Source organism: Alligator mississippiensis, chromosome 2, assembly GCF_030867095.1.
Source record: "Alligator mississippiensis isolate rAllMis1 chromosome 2, rAllMis1, whole genome shotgun sequence".
Taxonomy (NCBI): Eukaryota; Metazoa; Chordata; order Crocodylia; family Alligatoridae; genus Alligator; species Alligator mississippiensis.
Genome location: NC_081825.1, coordinates 802,287 through 820,402, shown reverse-complemented (window position 1 = coordinate 820,402; position 18,116 = coordinate 802,287). Strand labels below are relative to the sequence as shown.

Sequence of the window (18,116 nt, the reverse complement as noted above, 5' to 3'; positions counted from 1 at the left end):
CGCCCCCCTGGGTGCTGAGTCCCTGTGCAGGACGCCCCCCTGGGTGCTGAGTCCCTGTGCAGGACGCCCCCCTGGGTGCTGAGTCCCTGTGCAGGATGCCCCCCTGGGTGCTAGCTAGGTCCTGTGCAGGATGCCCCCCTGGGTGCTGAGTCCTGTGCAGGACGCCCCCCTGGGTGCTGAGTCCCTGTGCAGGATGCCCCCCTGGGTGCTAGGTCCTGTGCAGGACGCCCCCCTGGGTGCTAGCTAGGTCCTGTGCAGGATGCCCCCCCTGGGTGCTGAGTCCCTGTGCAGGACGCCCCCCTGGGTGCTAGCTAGGTCCTGTGCAGGATGCCCCCCTGGGTGCTGAGTCCTGTGCAGGACGCCCCCCTGGGTGCTGAGTCCCTGTGCAGGATGCCCCCCTGGGTGCTAGCTAGGTCCTGTGCAGGATGCCCCCCTGGGTGCTGAGTCCCTGTGCAGGATGCCCCCCTGGGTGCTAGCTAGGTCCTGTGCAAGACGCCCCCCTGGGTGCTGAGTCCCTGTGCAGGATGCCCCCCTGGGTGCTAGGTCCTATGCAGGACGCCCCCCTGGGTGCTGAGTCCCTGTGCAGGACGCCCCCCTGGGTGCTAACTAGGTCCTGTGCAGGATGCCCCCCTGGGTGCTGAGTCCTGTGCAGGACGCCCCCGCGACGGCCGGCTCCCGAGCAGCTGTGCATGTGCAGGACGCCCCCGTGGGCCGCGCCAGCAGGGGGCGCGCGCGGGCTGCTGCCCTCAGCCAAGATGGCGGCGGCGTCAGCCCCGCTCCGCGCCGGCGCCTGGAGTGCGGGCGGAAGCGCGGGGCCCCGGGGCCGGGATCGGGATCGGGATCGGGATCGGGGCCGCCGCCATGGCCTGCTCCTGGAACTGGAACCCGCTGGGCGAACAAACCTTCTACCGGTCCGCCCCCCGCTCCCCCCCCCGGGACGGACCCTGCCCTGCTGGGGGGGAGGGGCACGGCTCGGGGGCTTGGCCCCTTGCAGCCCCACGGCCCGGGCGTTTGCCTCCCCCCCCACCCCCGGGGCACTGGGTGCAGCCCCCCCGCCCCCTTGCTGCCCCACGGGTGAAGGTTGGCCCCCCAGATGTGCTGTGTGCACCCCCCTTGCAGCCCCACGGGTGGTGTTGCCCCCCCAGATGTGCTGTGTGCACCCCCCTTGCAGCCCCCCCCGGTGGGGTTTACCCCCCCCAGATGTGCTGTGTGCACCCCCCTTGCAGCCGCCCCCGGTGGGGTTTACCCCCCCAGATGTGCTGGGTGCACCCCCCTTGCAGCCCCCCCGGTGGGGTTTACCCCCCCAGATGTGCTGGGTGCACCCCCCTTGCAGCCGCCCCCGGTGGGGTTTACCCCCCCAGATGTGCTGGGTGCACCCCCCTTGCTGCCCCCCGGGGTCGGGGGCGGGGGTGCGCTGACGTGGGTGCGCTGTCCCGCAGGCGCTCGGAGCTGTACAGCATGGCGTGGGACCTGGCGGAGGAGCTGCGGGACTGCCTGATGGCCGCCGCGCCGTACGGGGGCCCCATCGGTACGGGGGGCCGGGGCTCCCCGTGCTCCCGGGGAGGGGGCCACCGGAGCGGAGGCGCGGGGCCGGGGCGGGGGCCAGGGGGTCCTGCCCTGGCGTGACCGCAGGCCGCGTCCCCCGCAGCGCTGCTGAAGAACAACTGGCGGAAGGAGAAGTCGCCGGGCTCCCGCCCCGTGCTGGAGATCTACTCGGCCGCCGGCCTGCCCCTGGCCAGCATCGTGGTGAGCGCGGGCAGCACCTCCGCTCCTGGGGGGCTTCTCCTCCCGCTCCGGGGGTCGAGCCGATCACGGAGCATCGAGGCTCCGGGCGCTGCGTCCCGCTCCCTGCGTCCCAAGCAGAGCGTGGGGGGCAGCCCCTGACCCCCGCGGCAGGTGCCGGAGCTGGAGGGCCGGACGGATCGGGCGCTCGGGACGCCGGGGGAAGCACAGCGCTGCTGGGGCACGTTTGCTGCCTTGAGCGCTTGGCATTAAGGCCAGGAGAACCGGGGCTGCAGGCGTTACCCCTGTCGCTGTAGCCTGTGTCTCCCTTCGTGTCCTCCAGCGAGGACGCTGTGCCCGCCGCGCTGGGGCCTCGGTCTCTCTTGGGCCCCCGAGTAAAAGCCAGTTGGTAGACGGTGCTGCACGGGGAGAGGCAGGGCAGAGCTGGGAGCCCGGGCCTGGGTAGCGGAGCAGCAGGCCCCATGGTGGGGGTGGGAGGTCGGCACAGCTGTAGCCTCGTGGGGGTGACGTCCAGGGACTGGAGCTGGGCGGACAGAGCAGGTGCGCGAGTCAGCCGTGGATGGAGATAGCGGGAGGTGCCTGCGTGGATAATGGGGTGCAAGGCCTGATAGCAGGGGGTGAACAGGGGAGAAGCACCCCCTGGCCGGGCAGCTGGGCTGGCAGAGGCTGACCTCACGGGCTGCGCCTGGTGCATGGGTGGGTGGGTGAGGCCCTGCGGCCAGCGGAGACGCCTCGCCGACCCCCGGGCTCTTTTTCCCCACAGTGGAAGAGCGGGCAGGTGGTGCAGCTGGGCTGGACGGCCAGCGAGGACCTGCTGTGCATTCAGGAGGACGGCTCCGTGCTCATCTACAACCTCTTCTGCGAGTTCAAGCGCCACTTCAGCATGGGCAACGTGAGTGGGGTGCGGGAAGGGGGCACCGTGCCCGGGTTTGCAGCGAGATCCTGGCCTCTCTTCCCAGCTTCGGGAAGACGTGTGGTCAGAGTGGGCTGGGGGCCCGGGGGCCGGACTGCTGGGTTCTCCCACCCGTGGCAGGGGCGTGTGGTCCTGTGGTTTGGATAGGGGGGCAGGCAGGGCTGGCTGCCCGGCCTCCTGGGTTCTCTTCCCAGCCCTGCAAGAAAGTTTGGTCTTAGTGTTATATCTGGCGGGGGCAGCGGCAGGCGCCCAGACTCCTGGGGTCTGTTTACAGGTGTGTGGTCTCATGATGCAGGAGGATGAGCCAGGCCCCCCCTTCTCTGCTGTCACTTGTGACCTCACTTCCGCTTTGGCCTTGAGGAGGGGTCGCGCTGACCTCCCCATGGGCACGGGGCTGAGCTGGTGCCCACCGCGGGGCGCTGGTTCCCTGAAAGCTGCGTGCTGCATGCCCCTGCCTGCACCGTGCACTTGTTGCCTTCAGACCTGGGATCAGGGAACCGGGGGGGCTATTGAGAGAGAGAGAAGATGCTCGAGGGGCAGGAGTTTCCCTCCACACATGGTGCGGGGGGGCTTCCTCTCCATGCTCCCATGCCTGGGAATGCACTTGTCCCTGTGCCGGCCCCGTGCCCCGCTCCCTGCCCTGTTGGTCAGGTGGTCCAAGGTCTTGCTGCCCTGGGAGCAGTGCAGTACTCCAGCAGTCCAGCCTCCCTGTTCCCAAGCTTTATTTTATGCCTTTTGTTACTTGCATATTCATTAGTTTCCCCATGATTCTTGCTTCTGCTAGGGCTGTTGCTAGGTTATTTGCATAATTAAGTGTTTAGTTTTGGGTACGCTTGGACAGCCCTGTCTGCGTAAATGCTCCCTGCACCTCATCTACCCCATCCCTTACAAAGTTTCTGCTTGGACAGAGGTGGCAGCGCCTTTGTTAAGGCATGAGTGGCTCTTTAGCCAGCTCTGTTGCTCTGTGATGCCTCCTGGGGGTGGACATGGGCGGGTTTCATGGTTACACACTGCCCCTCACTGGGGTTGCGTGCTGGGGGGAGGTCAGCTGGTGAATAGTTGGGCCTAGCTGGGCAGCATGGGGGGAGGGAAGGAGCTGGACCTGGCTGGGTCCATCCTGAATGGAGCGGGGGCACTTGGGAGGGCTGAGGGCTGCAGCATCCTTTGCTTGGGGCACGGGTGCAAGGTACTCAGGGAGTGACATCTCAGCAGTATTCTCCTAAGCCCTTCTTGCCTGTGTGCCTGCTTTTGCAAGCACTGGGAGCCCTTGTCCTTCCCTGCCACCCCCCTTGCCCAGTGCCAGGAACCTGCCCCACGGGCTGTGACTGGGTCACCCAGTGCAGAGCGGGCAGGGGCAGGGTTTGGTCACATCCCTGTCGGTGGAGTCAGGGGCTTACAAGGGAGCTTGGGAGGGGATGGCTGGTGCCACTGCTACTCTGGGTTGGCCCCTTGGCCCCAGCTGAGCATTGCTTTCTTCCCCACGGCAGGAGGTGCTGCAGAACCATGTGCTGGAGGCCCGGGTCTTCCACACCGAGTACGGCACTGGCGTGGCCATCCTCACTGGTGCCCACCGCTTCTCCCTTGCCACCAACATCGATGACCTGAAGCTGCGCAGGATGCATGACATGCCCAGTATGTCCTCCCAAGAACGTTGGAGCTGCCATGGACTAGCTCGGACCTGGGCTCATCTGGCCGCGGCTCGTGTCGCGCAGCAGCAGAGAGGCTGGAAGGGAGAGTGACCCGGGCTGAGCAGGATTTTCCGCTGTTCCTCTCTCCCCTGCAGCCTCCAGCACTGAGGTCCAGATAGGTCTGATGTCAGAGCCCGTGCCCCTCACGCCCTGCCCCAGAGCCACCGATGCCCCTTTCCTCCCAGCACATGTCCAAGCCCTGCTGAATCCAGCTGAGCTGTCAGCTCCCACATCTGGGGGCCATGAGCTCTCCCTTTCATGCCACGCTGGGGAAACAGACCTGCCTGGTGCTGGTTTTAAACTGCCGGCTGCTCCTATGCTGTGCCCCCTCGATCCTGTCTGGTGAGAGACAGTAATAAATCCCTAGTGACTTTCTCTTCCCCATTCAGCATGTTGTAAACCCTTTTCCTGTCCCTCCTCAATATCACTCTCTAAGCTGCCCAGATCTGACCTCTGCAGTCTCCTCCTAGAGAAGCTCCTCTATAGGCCTCCTCCTCGGTGCCCTTCTCTGCACTTTCTCTAGTTCTCTCTCCTTCTGGAGCTGCCAGGACCAGAGCACCATGCTCAAGGTGCAACCGCCCCAGGGACATCTTGATCCTTAGCTAATACTGATACCCCTGCTTGCTCTCACCTCCCCGCCACTTCCCTCCCCTGATTGCTGCGTTTCTTCCTCACAGGTCTGCAGAAGCCGCCCTCCTGCTGGGCTGTGCTGTTCCAGGACAGAGTGACCGTCATCCTGCTGGCCACTGGCCAGGAGCTGTACTTGCTGGACAACACCTCCTGCAACGCGATGGTGAGTGGGGGCTGCATCCAGAGCCCTGTCTGGCCAGCATGGCCTAGGATAGCTCACCGGGTCTGGGCTGGGCAGGTTCCCCTGGCTCATCAGCACGGCTGGCCCCAGCTGCCCCACAGCAGGAGGACCAAGGGCTGAGTGATGCCCTGTAGCGGTCCATCATATTCCCTGGGTGGTGTATAGGTGGGGCAGGAGTGCTGGGATGAGCTTCTCGGATGTCGGGAGCACGGCAGCCCCATCCTCTGGAAGAAACAGTTCTGCAGCTAGAAATCGCAGAGAAGTGGGGTTGGCGGGGACCTGCAGAGTCGCATCCAATCCCAGCCCAGCCTGAGGCAGGATCAGCCCCGTCCAAACCAGCCCAGACAAACCCCATGTCCGACCCTGAGCAACATGGCAGTCATCGCCGACATGGCCCCAAGCATCACTCCCACCCCTGCCTCCGGGAAAGCAGAGGGGCTATGACCACCAATGTCCTGCTGCTGCCAGGGGGATTAATACACACTCAAGAGGCTCCAGGCTGAGGTCGTGCCCCCTCTGCAGATGCAGAGAAAGGCAAAAACCCCCAGTCCGGACCAGTCTGAGCAGGGGGAAATCCCTCCCTGCCCCAGTGCAGGGTCAGGCTGAGCCTGAGTGAAGGGGCAAGACCCTGCAGCAAGGACCCTGGGGGATTGGTGCCAGCAGGAGCATTGGCACAGCCCAGCCCCATCCCCAGCCTGGGCTGCAGCAGCACCAGCACCTCTGGGGGAGGCTTAAAACCCCCTGACACGTGGCACAGAAAGGTGGGGGGATTCCTTCCCAGCCCCATGTAGCAATCAGGACAGCTGCCACCTAGGAAGGGGGCTGTGGGCTCCGTCTCCCAGGAGATCGATGGGCCTGTGTGGCTGTGCTGAGGCTGCCTCCCAAGGGTGGAGGGGTGGGTTAGATCTCAGGGTTCAGGGGGTTGGCTCATCACTGCAGAGCTAGGGGTGGTAATAGGCAGGAACAGCTGCACTTTAGTGCAGTGGCTCATTAAGGAGGAAGGGAAACCTCCTGCTGCAGGGGTCCCAGGCCCAGGAAGGGGGTGGGCAGCAATGGTTTTGGGGAGAGGCGACTGCTTCTGCTGGGCCCTTGCTTCCTGCCCTGCCCCAGTGCTGAGGCTGGAGAGACACCTGCCCCCCATCCCCCTGACCTCTGTCTCCCCTTGTGCTGCAGACGCCACCTGGACTGAGCCCCCAGGCAGGAGCCTACCTGCAGATGGCTGTGTCCTTCAACTACCGCTACGTGGCGCTCTACACGGACACTGGCTACATCTGGATGGGCACAGCCACGTTCAAGGTGAGCATGGGGATGAGAGGCGGTCATGTTGTGGCAACTGCAGCGGGTTCCACAGGTCTTGCTAGATGGGCAGCGCAAACTGGGGATGGAGGCAGCCATGGGGAGCACAGCCGACGATGGGTGCAGTCAGGATGGAGCAGAGCATGGGCCCCGCTAGCTCCTGTCTGGGCCAGCGACCATCCTGATGGGCCTTTTACTTTGTCCACTGCCCCTCATCAGTCATCTCCCTGCTTCCCCAGGAGAAGCTGGGTGAGTTCAGCTGTGACATCCGCGCACCACCCAGAGAGATGGTTTGGTGAGTGTCTGCCCCACCATGGCCTGTCGCCCCCAACCCACAGCTCTCTGGACGCGCTGCTCCAGGGCCGGCTTTGGTAAGCTGCAGGACCCCATGGAGGTTGGGGGGGATGCTAACGGGCAGCCTCTACCCACAGGTGTGCGCGGCCCCGGAGCAAGCAGCGGGCAGTTGTGGTAGCCTGGGACCGGCGGCTCATGGTGGCTGGGAACACCGAAGAGTGCATCCAGTATCCTGTGGGTACACAGGGCGAGCAGGGGTTGACGTGGGCGGTGCGGCCAGACGCTCCCAGAGGCTGTGTCCCTTCAGAGCCCAGCCATGGCTCTGGTCACGGGGCTGCTCCTGCAGTTGAGTGAACCTCTCCCCCACTTTCCTGTCCCTCTGGCACCTCGTGGAAAGGCCTGGCAGGGATCGGGCCTGAGGTCCAGCTCTGTGCCCTGATGCGGTGAGGGAGGGCGCAGGGGTAGACCTGCCAGGGAGGGGTCCAGCTGCCTCTCCAGGGTGGGGGTGGCTGAAGCCTGCAGCCAAAGGGCATCTTGCTGAGTGCACTGGCTCTCCCTCAGCTGGCATACGGGGTCGGGCAGACTGGTGCTTGCCCTAGGCAGAGGCACTTGTGGGGCCAGGCTGGGCTGCTGCTTCCCAGAATCCTTAGCGGGGCGCAGGTTTGTTCTGGACGAGGACTCCTACCTGGTGCCTGAGCTGGACGGCGTGAGGATTTTCTCTCGCACCTCGCACGAGTTCTTGCACGAGATCCCGGGTGAGCCAGAGACAGGGGGGCACTTTGTCCTGCAGGGAGGTGGGGGCTCCCTGCTGCCCCAGCCCGGGGCTGCCCCTGCTCTGCCAGTGCTGCTCAGTCCCAGCCCCAGGTCCCAACTCCCACCCCCAGCTCTGGGGGCCTCTCATCCCCATGCAGCCTGGCTTGTCCCCACAGCTCCGGCCTGCCAGTTTGGAGCACTAGCTTAGCCATGGCTCCCATCTCAGCCCAGCAGCACTGTGCGCTCCGGTGCCAATGCAGCTGGCCGTGCTGTTGGGGTGCACAAAGGGAAGAAGCATCTCCGGGGACCAGCAACAGCCACCCCAGCCCCCTGTCACTTCCCTGTTTCAGGGCCCTTGCCCTGCCCTGCCATGAGCCAGGCCCAGTCTCCCTCCTTTCTGTGGTGAGGGGGGTCTTCCGTGGGCTCAGAGGGATCAGTGCAGCGGGACTCAGGCCTCTCCCAGCTGCGCCCTGACCCCGAGCAGGCCAGGCCTCTCCTTGTGCTTCAGTTTCCCTCTCTGCAACACGGGTGTTGGCATGCAGTGGAGTGGGGTGGGAAGGGTCCATGCAGGGGGGAGGCAGGGGCCGTGAGCTCAGGACTCTAAGGGAAGCATTTGCTCACTGTTGGCAGAGGCCAGCCAGGAGATCTTCAGGATCGCCTCGATGGCGCCAGGCGCCTTGCTGCTGGAAGCCCAGAAGCAGTACGAGGTAGGAGCCGCCGTGACTGGGATGCAGGAGCAGGGTCGCTGGGGAGGCAGCTGCATTGGGGCTTCCCACAGAGACATGGCCACCGTGCCCCAGCCCCGCCAGGGCCTGGCAACCTGCAGAGCTGCAGGGAGACTTGGGCACCTGTGCTTGGAGCATGGAGGGGAGGAAGAGCTGTCCCATGACACCTAGATAGACTCGATGACCTCTGGAGGCCCCTTCCAGCCCTACTTCTCTGTGGTTCTAGGATGGAGCCAGGCAGGGACAAGGCAAACCCCCCCACTTCCCCTGTCTGCACCCCCACACTTCTCTCCAGGGCCCTGCTTGCTCCTTGTATCTGCAGCTGGGGGAGGCGGCACTGGGAGCTCCTCCTTGACACCCCTGAGCACAGTGGGACCCCCTGGTTGGCAGCTGGCTCCTCTGCCCACCTGGGGCCTTGGCAGGGGCAGCTCTAACCCCTGTCCCCTGGATGATTGGACTGAAAGTGCCGCCCCAGAAGATTTTGTTAAGAGGTTCAATAGCGTGCAGTTCTGGGCTCCACAGTTGAAAAGGGCGTGGAGAAGTGAGAAAGGGTCCAGAGGCAGCGACACAGATGATCAAGGGCTTGGAAGGCAGGTCCTGGAGGAGAGGCTGGAGCAGCCAGGCAGGTTCAGCTGGTGGAGAAACTAAAGAAAGGCTATGACAGCTTTCTGCAAATCCCTGAAGGGCTGCCAGAGAGACAAGGGAAAGCGCTTGCTCTCTCCTGCTGCAGAGAGGAGGTCGCGGAGCAATGGCTGGAAGTTGTAGCAAAGGAAGTTTAGGTTGGAGATCAGGAAACACTTCTTCACTGTCAGAGCAGGGAGGTGTGGGAGTGACACCAGGGAAGGGGGGACTCTTCATCACTGGAGGGTTGAAGGAGAGGCTGGACGGGCACTGGGGGGGATCCAGGCACAGCGATGCCCGTGCTTTGCTGTGGGGGTGTCCCAGGCTTCTGGGCTGGGCTGGTTGTTGTGTCTTTCCCCCACCCCCCGCTTTCCCGTGCTTTCTGCTCCGTGTGTCAGGGTTTGAAGCCTTCCCCAGAGGCGCTGGTGCTGGCTGCACCCCATGCTAGGGATGGGGCTGGGCTGTGCCAGTGCTCCTGCTGACACCAACCCCGCAGGGTCCTGGCTGGAGGGTCTTGCTCCTGTGCTCAGGCTCAGCCCAATGCTGCACTGGGGCAGGAAGGGATTGCCCCCCTGCTCAGATGGGTTCAGACTGGGGGTTTCCCCTTCCTCTGCAGCGGGGGCACGGCCTTGGCCTGGGGTCTCTGCAGCACCCATGACCTCCCTGGCAGCAGCAGGATGTTGGCAGCCATGGTCCCCCTGTATCCCGGGGGCAGGGGCAATGCCTGGGGCTGTGTTGGGGGTGACTGTGTTGTGTGGTTCCGAGGTTGGACACGGGGTTTGTCTGGGCTGATTTGGACGGGGCTGATCCTGCCTCAGGCCAGGCGTGGACTGGATGTGACCCCGCAGCTCCCTGCCAGCCCCACTCCCCTAGGACTCAGTTGTGCTGACCCACGAGGCCAGCCCCGGCAGCTGAGGGTAGTTCTGGGCTCCGAAGCATCTGCAAGGCCTCGTGCCAGGGGTCTGGCTCTTGGGCTGGAAGCAGGGTGGGCACTGCCCCAGGGACCTGAATAGAGCCGTCCCCCCATCCCCAGAGCTCCCCTGACCCTGGGCCAAGGTAACATCTATAGGGCTTGCAAGTGGGCTAACCATCTTCATAGTATTGTGCAAGGCATGTGGACCCCTGGGCTCACCTGCTAGAATGGCACCAGACCCAGTGAGCGTGCCAGGAGGCACCGAGGCTGGTCAGTCCTCCAGATATCCCACAGAGCACTACTGCACCAGCTCACCTCCACCCCAGCCCCAATGTGTGGGGACAAAGCTATCGAGAGTGGGGAAACAGACCTGGGTAAGGCCGCCTGGGGCATGGGGGAGGTGCCAGGCCACCAGCCCCAGCTCTTGGTGCTCTAGTGCCATATGGGGCTGGCTCTTATGGGCTCTCAAGACCCTCTTTGCACCCAAAACCCACTGGGCTAGGACATCCCAAGGCAGCCCCCGCAGGGCCAGAGCTGGGGAGCAGCGACTGATGTGCTGAGGGCTCCAGTACAGACACCTGCCCCCCTTCATGGCCCAGCACCCCCAGCCCTCCCTCTCCATACTCAGCAACCCAACCTCCCACCTTGTCTCCTATGTTAGCACATCTGTGGCTTCTTGCAGCTGCTTTAGCATTTAGGCTGAACTCTACTGCCCCAGGGTCGCAGGTCGTAGGCATGTGGCTCAGTCCTGGGGTGCGCAGAGGCAGCACCAGAGCTCAGACCGCTGGGTAAATGCTAGCCCTGCCCGCAGCCCGCTCACCCTCCTACCAGCCTGGGGGCCCCTGCCCTCACCTGCAAAGCGGTGTGGGGTCCCCGGGCTGGCTCAGAACGCAGCTGTCTCTGCAGAAAGAAAGCCAGAAGGCAGACGAGTACCTGCGGGAGATCAAGGACAAGGAGCAGCTCTCGGAGGCCGTACAGCAGTGCATCGAGGCTGCAGGCTACGAGCATGAGCCCGAGACCCAAAAGTCCCTGCTCAGGGTGAGTGCGGGGGGGGGGACCCTGCGCAAAGGCTGCATGGAGCTGCCCATCCGCTGAGCCTTTCCTGCTCCCCCTGGCAGGCAGCCTCCTTCGGCAAGTGCTTCCTCGACCGGTTCTCCCCCGAGAGCTTTGTGCGCATGTGCCAGGACCTGCGGGTGCTCAATGCCATCCGGGACTACCAGATCGGCATCCCCCTCACCTTTGCCCAGTATCCTTGACTGCCTGGGGAGGGTGGGGACAAGCAGGAGGGGGGCAGGGCAGGGGTTGGCATCCTAAGAGGGATGTCGCAGTGCCTGCAGAGCCCCGAGGTCGCTCCTTGACTGGTGCTGCAGATACAAGCAGCTCACCATCGAAGTGCTGCTGGACAGGTACCTTGCTGGCACTGGTGTGCGTGTCCCTGGCAGGGTGCGGGTGGTGCTCAGCTGTGCATGGTAGAGCCCCCTGCTCTTCAGAGCTGTCCCGGGTCTGTTTGGAGAGCGGTGTCCCCTCCCCTCAGTGATACAGTGCTGCCGGCAGGGATGGCTCCTGCTGGGACCCTCCAGCCCCGTCCTGTGGCAACACCCAGATGGCTGCTAGATGGGAGCAGTTGTTGGTGGGGAGGACTGCAGCATGGCAGCAGCATTGGCTGGTCCAGCCAGCTGTCCTCCTCCTCCTCTGAGTAGTGCAGACCCCTCTGACCCTATGGCTGGGCCCCTCAAAGACGTGGCCCCCGCATGTCCCTCCCTGCTGGTGGGAGAGAAGGAGCATGAGCAGGTAGCGGGGCAGACACTGGGGAGGTTGGATCTGCGAAGGAGGCTGTGACTTCTCCCTGCTCACGTGCCAGGCTCGTCCTCCGGAGACTCTATCCTCTGGCCATCAAGATCTGTGAGTACCTGCGCCTTTCTGAGATCCAGGGCGTCAGCAGGATTCTCGCCCACTGGGCCTGCTACAAGGTAGGCAGGGCTGAGCCGGGCTTCAGGGCAGGTGGCTCTGGGAGCTCTGTGTTATGGGAGCCGGGCACCCACGTCCCATCCGTCCCCGCCAGGTGCAGCAGAAGGACAAGTCAGACGAGGAGGTGGCCCAAGCCATCAACCAGAAGCTGGGAGACACCCCCGGCATCTCGTACTCGGAGATCGCTGGCCGTGCCTACGAGTGTGGCCGCACCGAGCTGGCCATCAAGGTGCATGCATGAGCCTATCTCCCCTGCCTCTCTTGTCCCCCAACATTTCTCATTGCAGCCCTTGCTTCCCAGCTCTAGACCCTGCTCAGAACCAGCCCACGCCTCCACACAGGCTGATCTGGTCTTTCCCAGTACCCAAAACCTTCTTACTACTTTTGTTCATTCTTGGTGGGTCTCCCTAGACCTCCGGGAGCCAACCTCCTTGGCAGCAGGGCCTCCCCCATTGCCCTCCTGGTGTTCACCCACCTCGTCTCCTATGTTAGCACATCTGTGGCTTCTTGCACATCATCCTGCCATGGGTAGCGTTCTGTCGCTGTCTGTCTGTCTGTCCATCACAGAGTCCTGGAACTACCGTGCTGGCACCCAGTAGAATAAAACACCCGACCCCTATTGCACAGTGACAGTGCATTTCCCAACTCCAACAAGCCCATCTAGGATTAGGATCTCTCTTGCCAGCTTAGACATGGAAAAAAGGGAGAGTTACATGTCCCTTTATGATTGTATTGACAACTTTAGAGGCAGGACACTGGCTGCCATAGCCCCCCCCTCCCCCCAGCTTTCCCTGTGGCAGGGTTGGATGTGATGTCTGAACTGTGGCAGGGTTGAGGGTTGTCTTATGTAGAGTTTAGATGATGGGTTTGTCTGGGCTGCTTTGGACAAGGCTGATTCTGCTTCAGGTAGGGGGTGGATTTAGATGTGGCCTCTGTAGGTCACCTCCAGCCACACTTCTTTATGACTCTACCATTGCCTTTTTTATACACTAAAGCAAGGTATGGCTACATGTCCCTGTTTTCCTCCATGTCCTTTTGGTCGGTGGGTATCTCTACTGCCGAAGGCAGACAAAGAGGAAAGAGACAGGTTAAAAACCCAGGCTTTTATTTTTTACACCCAGGATAGAGCACAAAAAGAAAGGCTTGTCCCCATGCCGGTCTAGCTGCCCACAACGGTATAATACAGATTCTCACCTGTACTGGCAGGGGAGGCTCTGGAGAGCAGCACAGACTGGCAACAGGCTGTCTTGAACCTGTTGCTGTCTCCAAAATGTCCCCGTGGTCTCCACCACTATTGTACTGGGTTTATTTTAGTTAAACAGTCTCTGATTATGTTCCAATGTCTTCATTTCACTGAGCTCTTTGGAAGTGACTGGGCCCAGCTCTTCGGAACTGGGAAGGTGCCACCAAGCTGGGATTTGTGTCCCTGGGGAAGTGACAGCTCTGGCAGGCCTCTCCTTATCCCCTTCCCTCCCTGCCCTGCTGTGCTCTGGGCCTCATCCTGCTCTCTCTTCCCCTTAGCGCGTGGTCTGCGTGAACATGCCTGCTTTGTTTCAGCAACTAATTAAGAACTGCAACGCAGCTGCCTGCATTAAAAACGAGCTCCTCTACATTGGGATACGTCCTTCACAGCTGCTAAAACTTTTAAGCTGAAGTTCCCATGCGGCATATTTAGATTACCTACTTCATGGCATTTTTTTCCTGTAGTGTTTGTTTTCAGACCTTGTGCTGTGTTTAATTGATCTGATTCAGCTGGGTCCCCAGGTTGCTCCCCTTCCTTGGCTGGCCAGGTGGGCCCAGGCTCTCTGCAGTGGAAGAGATGCCAGGGAAAGGGGGACCCTCCATCACTGGAGGGTGCAAGGAGAGGCTGGACGGGCACTGGCTGGGGATGATCTAGGTGCAGCGATGCCTGTGCTCTGCCATGGGAGTCTCCCAGGCTTCAGGGCTGTGCTGGTTGTCTCCTCCGTCCTCCCCCCAACACTCTTTCTGCTCCATGTGTCGGGGGTTTTTAAGCCGCCCCCAGAGGCGCTGGGTGCTGCTTAGCCCAGGCCCCTCAGAAGCAGCCAGAGCTGGTAGCAGGCGGCCGAACACTTCCCCTTCCTGCAGCCAGGTAACAAGGGCATGCTTGTGCTGACAGGTCTGGCCCCAGAGTCCTCCCCTGGCCGACTGGTTTGACTCAAAACTCGGGCTGTGAAGCTCTGAGCAATGCGGAGCTCGGAGTTATGCCAGCTGAAGCCCGCAGTAGCCATAGGTTAGACTCATACTAGGGATAGAGTCACTGCCTACGAAGGGTACGGCTTGGGCCACAGTGAGGTTGGCAAAGCTGGGAGCCCCCGACCCAGTCTGACCATGGCCCCTGGGCATGGGTCCCTGCCCAGAGCCCTCTGGCTGCACTGTCTGCACCTGGCACAGCCCAGCCCCGTGGCCAGGATGCTGAGGGAGGGGCCCTGCGTTTGTTTGCAGCTCCTCGAGTATGAGCCCCGGTCAGGGGAGCAGGTCCCACTGCTGCTGAAGATGAAGCGGAGCAAGCTGGCGCTGAGCAAAGCCATCGAGAGCGGGGACACGGACCTGGGTAAGGCCGCCTGGGGCATGGGGGAAGTGCCAGGCCTCCAGCCCCAGCTCTCAGTGCTCTGGTGCCATATGAGGCTGGCTCTTATGGGCTCTCAAGACCCTCTTTTCACCCGAAACCCACTGGGCTAGGACATGCCAAGGCAGCCCTCGCAGAGCCAGGGCTGAGGGGCACCAGCTGATGTGCTGAGGGCTCCAGTGCGGACGCCTGCCCCCCTTCATGGCCCAGCACCCCCAGTCCTCCCTCTCCATACTCAGCAACCCAACCTCCCCCCATCACCCTCGGGTGCCCAGCTGCAGCCCCCCAGCCCTGCAATGGCTGCAGGGTGGGGGGGAGGGGGGGGGTCTATGCCCCACATCCCCACTAACTGCTCCTCTGCCCGGCCCAGTGTACACAGTCGTGCTGCACCTGAAGAACGAACTGAACCGTGGCAACTTCTTCATGACGCTGCAGAACCAGCCAGTGGCCCTGAGCCTCTACCGCCAGGTGAGGGGTGCAGGGCAACAGGTCGTGGCATGGGGGGCAGTGTGGGCGTACCCAGGCCTGGTGTCAGGGCAGGCAGGGGGGTCCCCCTGACAGGTGCATGGGCTAATGTCTGGGGTCTCTTCTGCTTCCCCGTCCCAGTTCTGCAAGCATCAGGAGAGGGAGACGCTCAAGGACCTGTACAACCAGGACGACAACCACCAGGAGCTCGGCAATTTCCACGTCCACACCAGCTACGCCAGCGAGAAGGTCAAGGCCCTGGGGGCTGGGGGTGGGGGTTGCTAGGTGCTGGCTGGACCATGGGTAACAGGGTGCCAAAGGGGAGTGCTGTGCTGGGGGGAGTGGGTGGCTGCTCTCCACACTCTGTGAGCAGGGGTGCAGGGACAGGAACTGTCCTGCCATGGGGGCCATGGCCTTCTAGCAAGGGAGAGAGTGGCTGTGGAGGGTCGGGAGGTGCTGGTTGGTTCCCTGGGCTGGATTTTTCTACTCTGCCCCTTGTTCCAGGGTGCTGGGAGGGGGAATCCAACTCCCAGGCGGGGGGCCCAGCACCCCCAGGTGTGGACACAAAGCTGTGCTTCCTGGTGGACTGAACCTGCCTTGTTGGGAAAGGGTTGGCAGCTCAGGCTCCATCTCTGGCTCCCACCATATGCGTGGGTGGCTCCTGGGACACGCCGGCTGCTCCCCTCCCCACATGGGTGCTGGAGGGGGCAGAGAGGCTGGAACTGGACTGGGACCACGTGTCATTGCAGCGGATCGAGGGGCGGGTGGCAGCACTGCAAAACGCAGTGGACGAGTACTACAAGGCCAAGAATGAGTTTGCCGCCAAAGTAAGTGGGGTGGGGATGGCGTGCAGCATTGGCAGGTGCTAGGGCCTGGGCTCTCTGCAGCGTCCATGACACCCCTGGCAGCAGCAGGATGTTGGCGGCCACGGCCCCACCGCTTTCCCGGGTCGGGTGGGGGCGATGCCTGGAGCTATGTCGGGGTGGCTGTGTTGTGCTGGACGTGGGGTTTGTCTGGGCTGGTTTGGGCTTGGCTGATCCTGCCTCAGGCAGGGCTTAGAGTAGAGGTGACCCCACAGCCCCCTGCCAGCCCCACTTCCACTGATTCCTGCTCACTGCCCAGGCCACGGAGGATCAGATCAAGCTGCTGCGGATCCAGCACCGGCTACAGGAGGACTTGGACAAGCCCTACCTGGACTGCTCCCTACACGACACCATCTCCCACCTCATCCTGGATGGCAAACACAAGCGGGCTGAGCAGCTGTATCGGGAGTTCAAGATCCCTGACAAGAGGTGAGTGGGGACAGCAGCAGTGCCAGCTGTTTGCACGCATGTGTACACATGCATGCATTCACTGCCCTGCTTCACCTCTGGCTCAGGGCTTCTTCATCCCTGCACCCCTTGGTAGGCCAGGCGCACACCAGCAATGGGGAGGTTGCCTGACACTGCCATCTGAAGCTGGGGGTCCCTGGTGCTTGGCACAGCAGGGGGAAGGTGGGGTATGACTGGCGGGAGCCAGGTCAGGGGCTGCTTTCACCCCAGCTCAGCCGAGCCCTGGTGAAACCCCTCTGTCCGTGCTGCCCAGGTTCTGGTGGCTGAAGATAAGCAGCTTGGCTGAGTGCGGCGACTGGGAGGAGATGGAGAAGTTCTCCAAGAGCAAGAAGTCACCCATCGGGTACCTGGTAAGAGATGTCTCCCCACTGTGGGCACCCCATGTGTCCTACAGACACCGACTGAAGGCAGGCTCGCCTGGGATGCGCGGCTCTAGGAAGGGGGCTGGGGCGCTGAGCGGCAGGTCTCCGCTGCACGGAGCAGGAGGCTGTACAGCTCTTAGCAGCAGTCCCTGCGTCTTCTGATGGGGCCCCACTGCCGGCTGGGAGACCCCCTCAGGGGCCCTGGTGCCCCTGGCCCTCAGGAGAGGTTTTCCAGCCCTGGCAAGAGGATGTTCACATTACTGCCCTGAGGGCATTAGCAAAATGGGGCAGGAACAGGATGGGCCAGGAGAGGTTGCAGGGAGTTAGGTGAATGGGGTTGGGATAGGAGGCGAGGGGTGAGGTACCTGGGGAACCGGCCCCGCAGCTGATCTGCCCCCCGCTCCCCGTAGCCCTTCGTGGAGATCTGCGTGAAGTACCACAACCGCCACGAGGCCAAGAAGTACGCGGCCCGCGTCGTGCCCGAGCAGAAGGTCAAGGCCTTCATCCTGGTGGGGTACGTCCCCTGTGGGGCAGGGCACTGCTCCCTGGGGGAGGCAGCAGCCTCTGGGTTTGGGGTGCAGGGCAGAGACCCAAAGCTGTCCCAGGGCCCCAGACCTCGCCCCCTTCTCAAGGCTGCGGTCTGCTCGGGGGCAACTGCTTTCAGAACCTGGGTCTAGGCCTGCTGGAGCAAACGCAGGATGGGATGAGGGGGAGCCCGTTGCCGAGGGGAGGGGAGGGGGGTGGCCCTGTCTGACCCCTGCCCTGTGGTGCAGAGACCTGGACCAAGCCGCTGACGCCGCCATCGAGCACAAGAGCGAGAGCGAGATGAGCCTGGTGCTGGCCAAGTGCTCCCCTGCCATCGACGCCACCGTCGTGGAGAAGCTCAATCGCGCCCGGGCCCAGATCCTCAAGAAATAGCTCCTGCCCCGGCCATCCCTGGACCCCGGGTGCTGGCCAGGCGCGGTGCTGTGCTCTGGACATTGTGTCCCAGGCCGGCACCATGGGGGCAAGGATTGTGGCTTCTCGGCCTGGCTGCAGCCCACTTGCCAGCCTCTGCGCAGCGAACTTTGTCTGGAGGAGCTGCTGAACGCATGCCAAGGGGGTCTCCCCGTGCTGCTGTTGGGTGCAGGAGCTGGACATGGGCACCTGCGGCCTGTCCTGCTCCCCCAGGCTATTTATTGCTCCAGCCCAAACCCCCGTCCAGCCGGCTCCTGCACCAGCCGCGCTGCCCTTGCCCTCCTTGCTGCTGGCTGAGCACAAGGGCAGGGGTGGAAGTCACGTCCTCCCGGGTTCCCCTTGCAAGAGGCTGGGGTGGCATTGCTGTGGGGGCTGCGGTTTGGCCCTGGGGGGGAGAGGTGTACGGGGGGCTCATTTGTGTGCAGGGGGTGCATGGAGCCCAGTGCCAGGCTGGGGACGCCTACACGAGGGTTCACGGAGGCTGGGCACGTAGCTACCCAGCCTGTCTTCACTGTGGGAAATAAAACCCTGGATGCCCCTCTGCATCTGGCTCGAGTGTCTGCATGGGGGAGAAGCCGGGCCGGAGCGAAGTGGGTCCTGCGCGTTTCCAGGCAGCACGGTGCAAAGGGAGGTGCTGGGTGCTCCTGGCAGGGCCGGGTGGGGGGCAGACACGGGGAAGGAAGTAGGTA

At 63.1% G+C, this 18,116-nt stretch overlaps 1 protein-coding gene across 2 annotated transcripts; it reads left to right on the top strand.

Annotated features, from left to right (window-relative positions):
• The first annotated feature begins 800 nt into the window (after positions 1–800).
• Positions 801–17,970, top strand: VPS16 (VPS16 core subunit of CORVET and HOPS complexes). Of its 2 annotated transcripts, XM_006272261.4 has the most exons (24): positions 801–911; positions 1,440–1,528; positions 1,649–1,746; positions 2,507–2,635; positions 4,144–4,288; positions 5,022–5,137; positions 6,329–6,451; positions 6,691–6,746; positions 6,883–6,972; positions 7,406–7,500; positions 8,129–8,205; positions 10,664–10,795; positions 10,876–11,003; positions 11,128–11,163; positions 11,619–11,727; positions 11,820–11,954; positions 14,189–14,297; positions 14,683–14,780; positions 14,919–15,026; positions 15,527–15,604; positions 15,900–16,069; positions 16,362–16,458; positions 16,881–16,984; positions 17,244–17,970. In XM_006272261.4, exons 1-24 carry the CDS (start codon positions 862–864, stop codon positions 17,386–17,388), a joined length of 2,517 nt encoding a protein of 838 aa, XP_006272323.1. In that variant the 5' UTR covers positions 801–861; the 3' UTR covers positions 17,389–17,970. The 2 variants fall into 2 exon arrangements, with proteins under 2 accessions (XP_006272323.1, XP_014452463.1); XM_014596977.3 differs by lacking the exons at positions 801–911; positions 1,440–1,528; positions 1,649–1,746; positions 2,507–2,635; positions 4,144–4,288 and adding an exon at positions 4,311–4,686.
• The last annotated feature ends 146 nt before the right edge of the window (positions 17,971–18,116 follow it).

Excerpts from the sequence above, each read along its gene's own strand:
- VPS16 (XM_006272261.4), top strand. The coding sequence starts at position 862 with ATGGCCTGCTCCTGGAACTGGAACCCGCTGGGCGAACAAACCTTCTAC. Across the intron at positions 4,289-5,021 it reads CAGGATGCATGACATGCCCA|GTCTGCAGAAGCCGCCCTCC; the intron begins GTATGTCCTCCC and ends TCTTCCTCACAG. Across the intron at positions 7,501-8,128 it reads GTTCTTGCACGAGATCCCGG|AGGCCAGCCAGGAGATCTTC; the intron begins GTGAGCCAGAGA and ends CACTGTTGGCAG.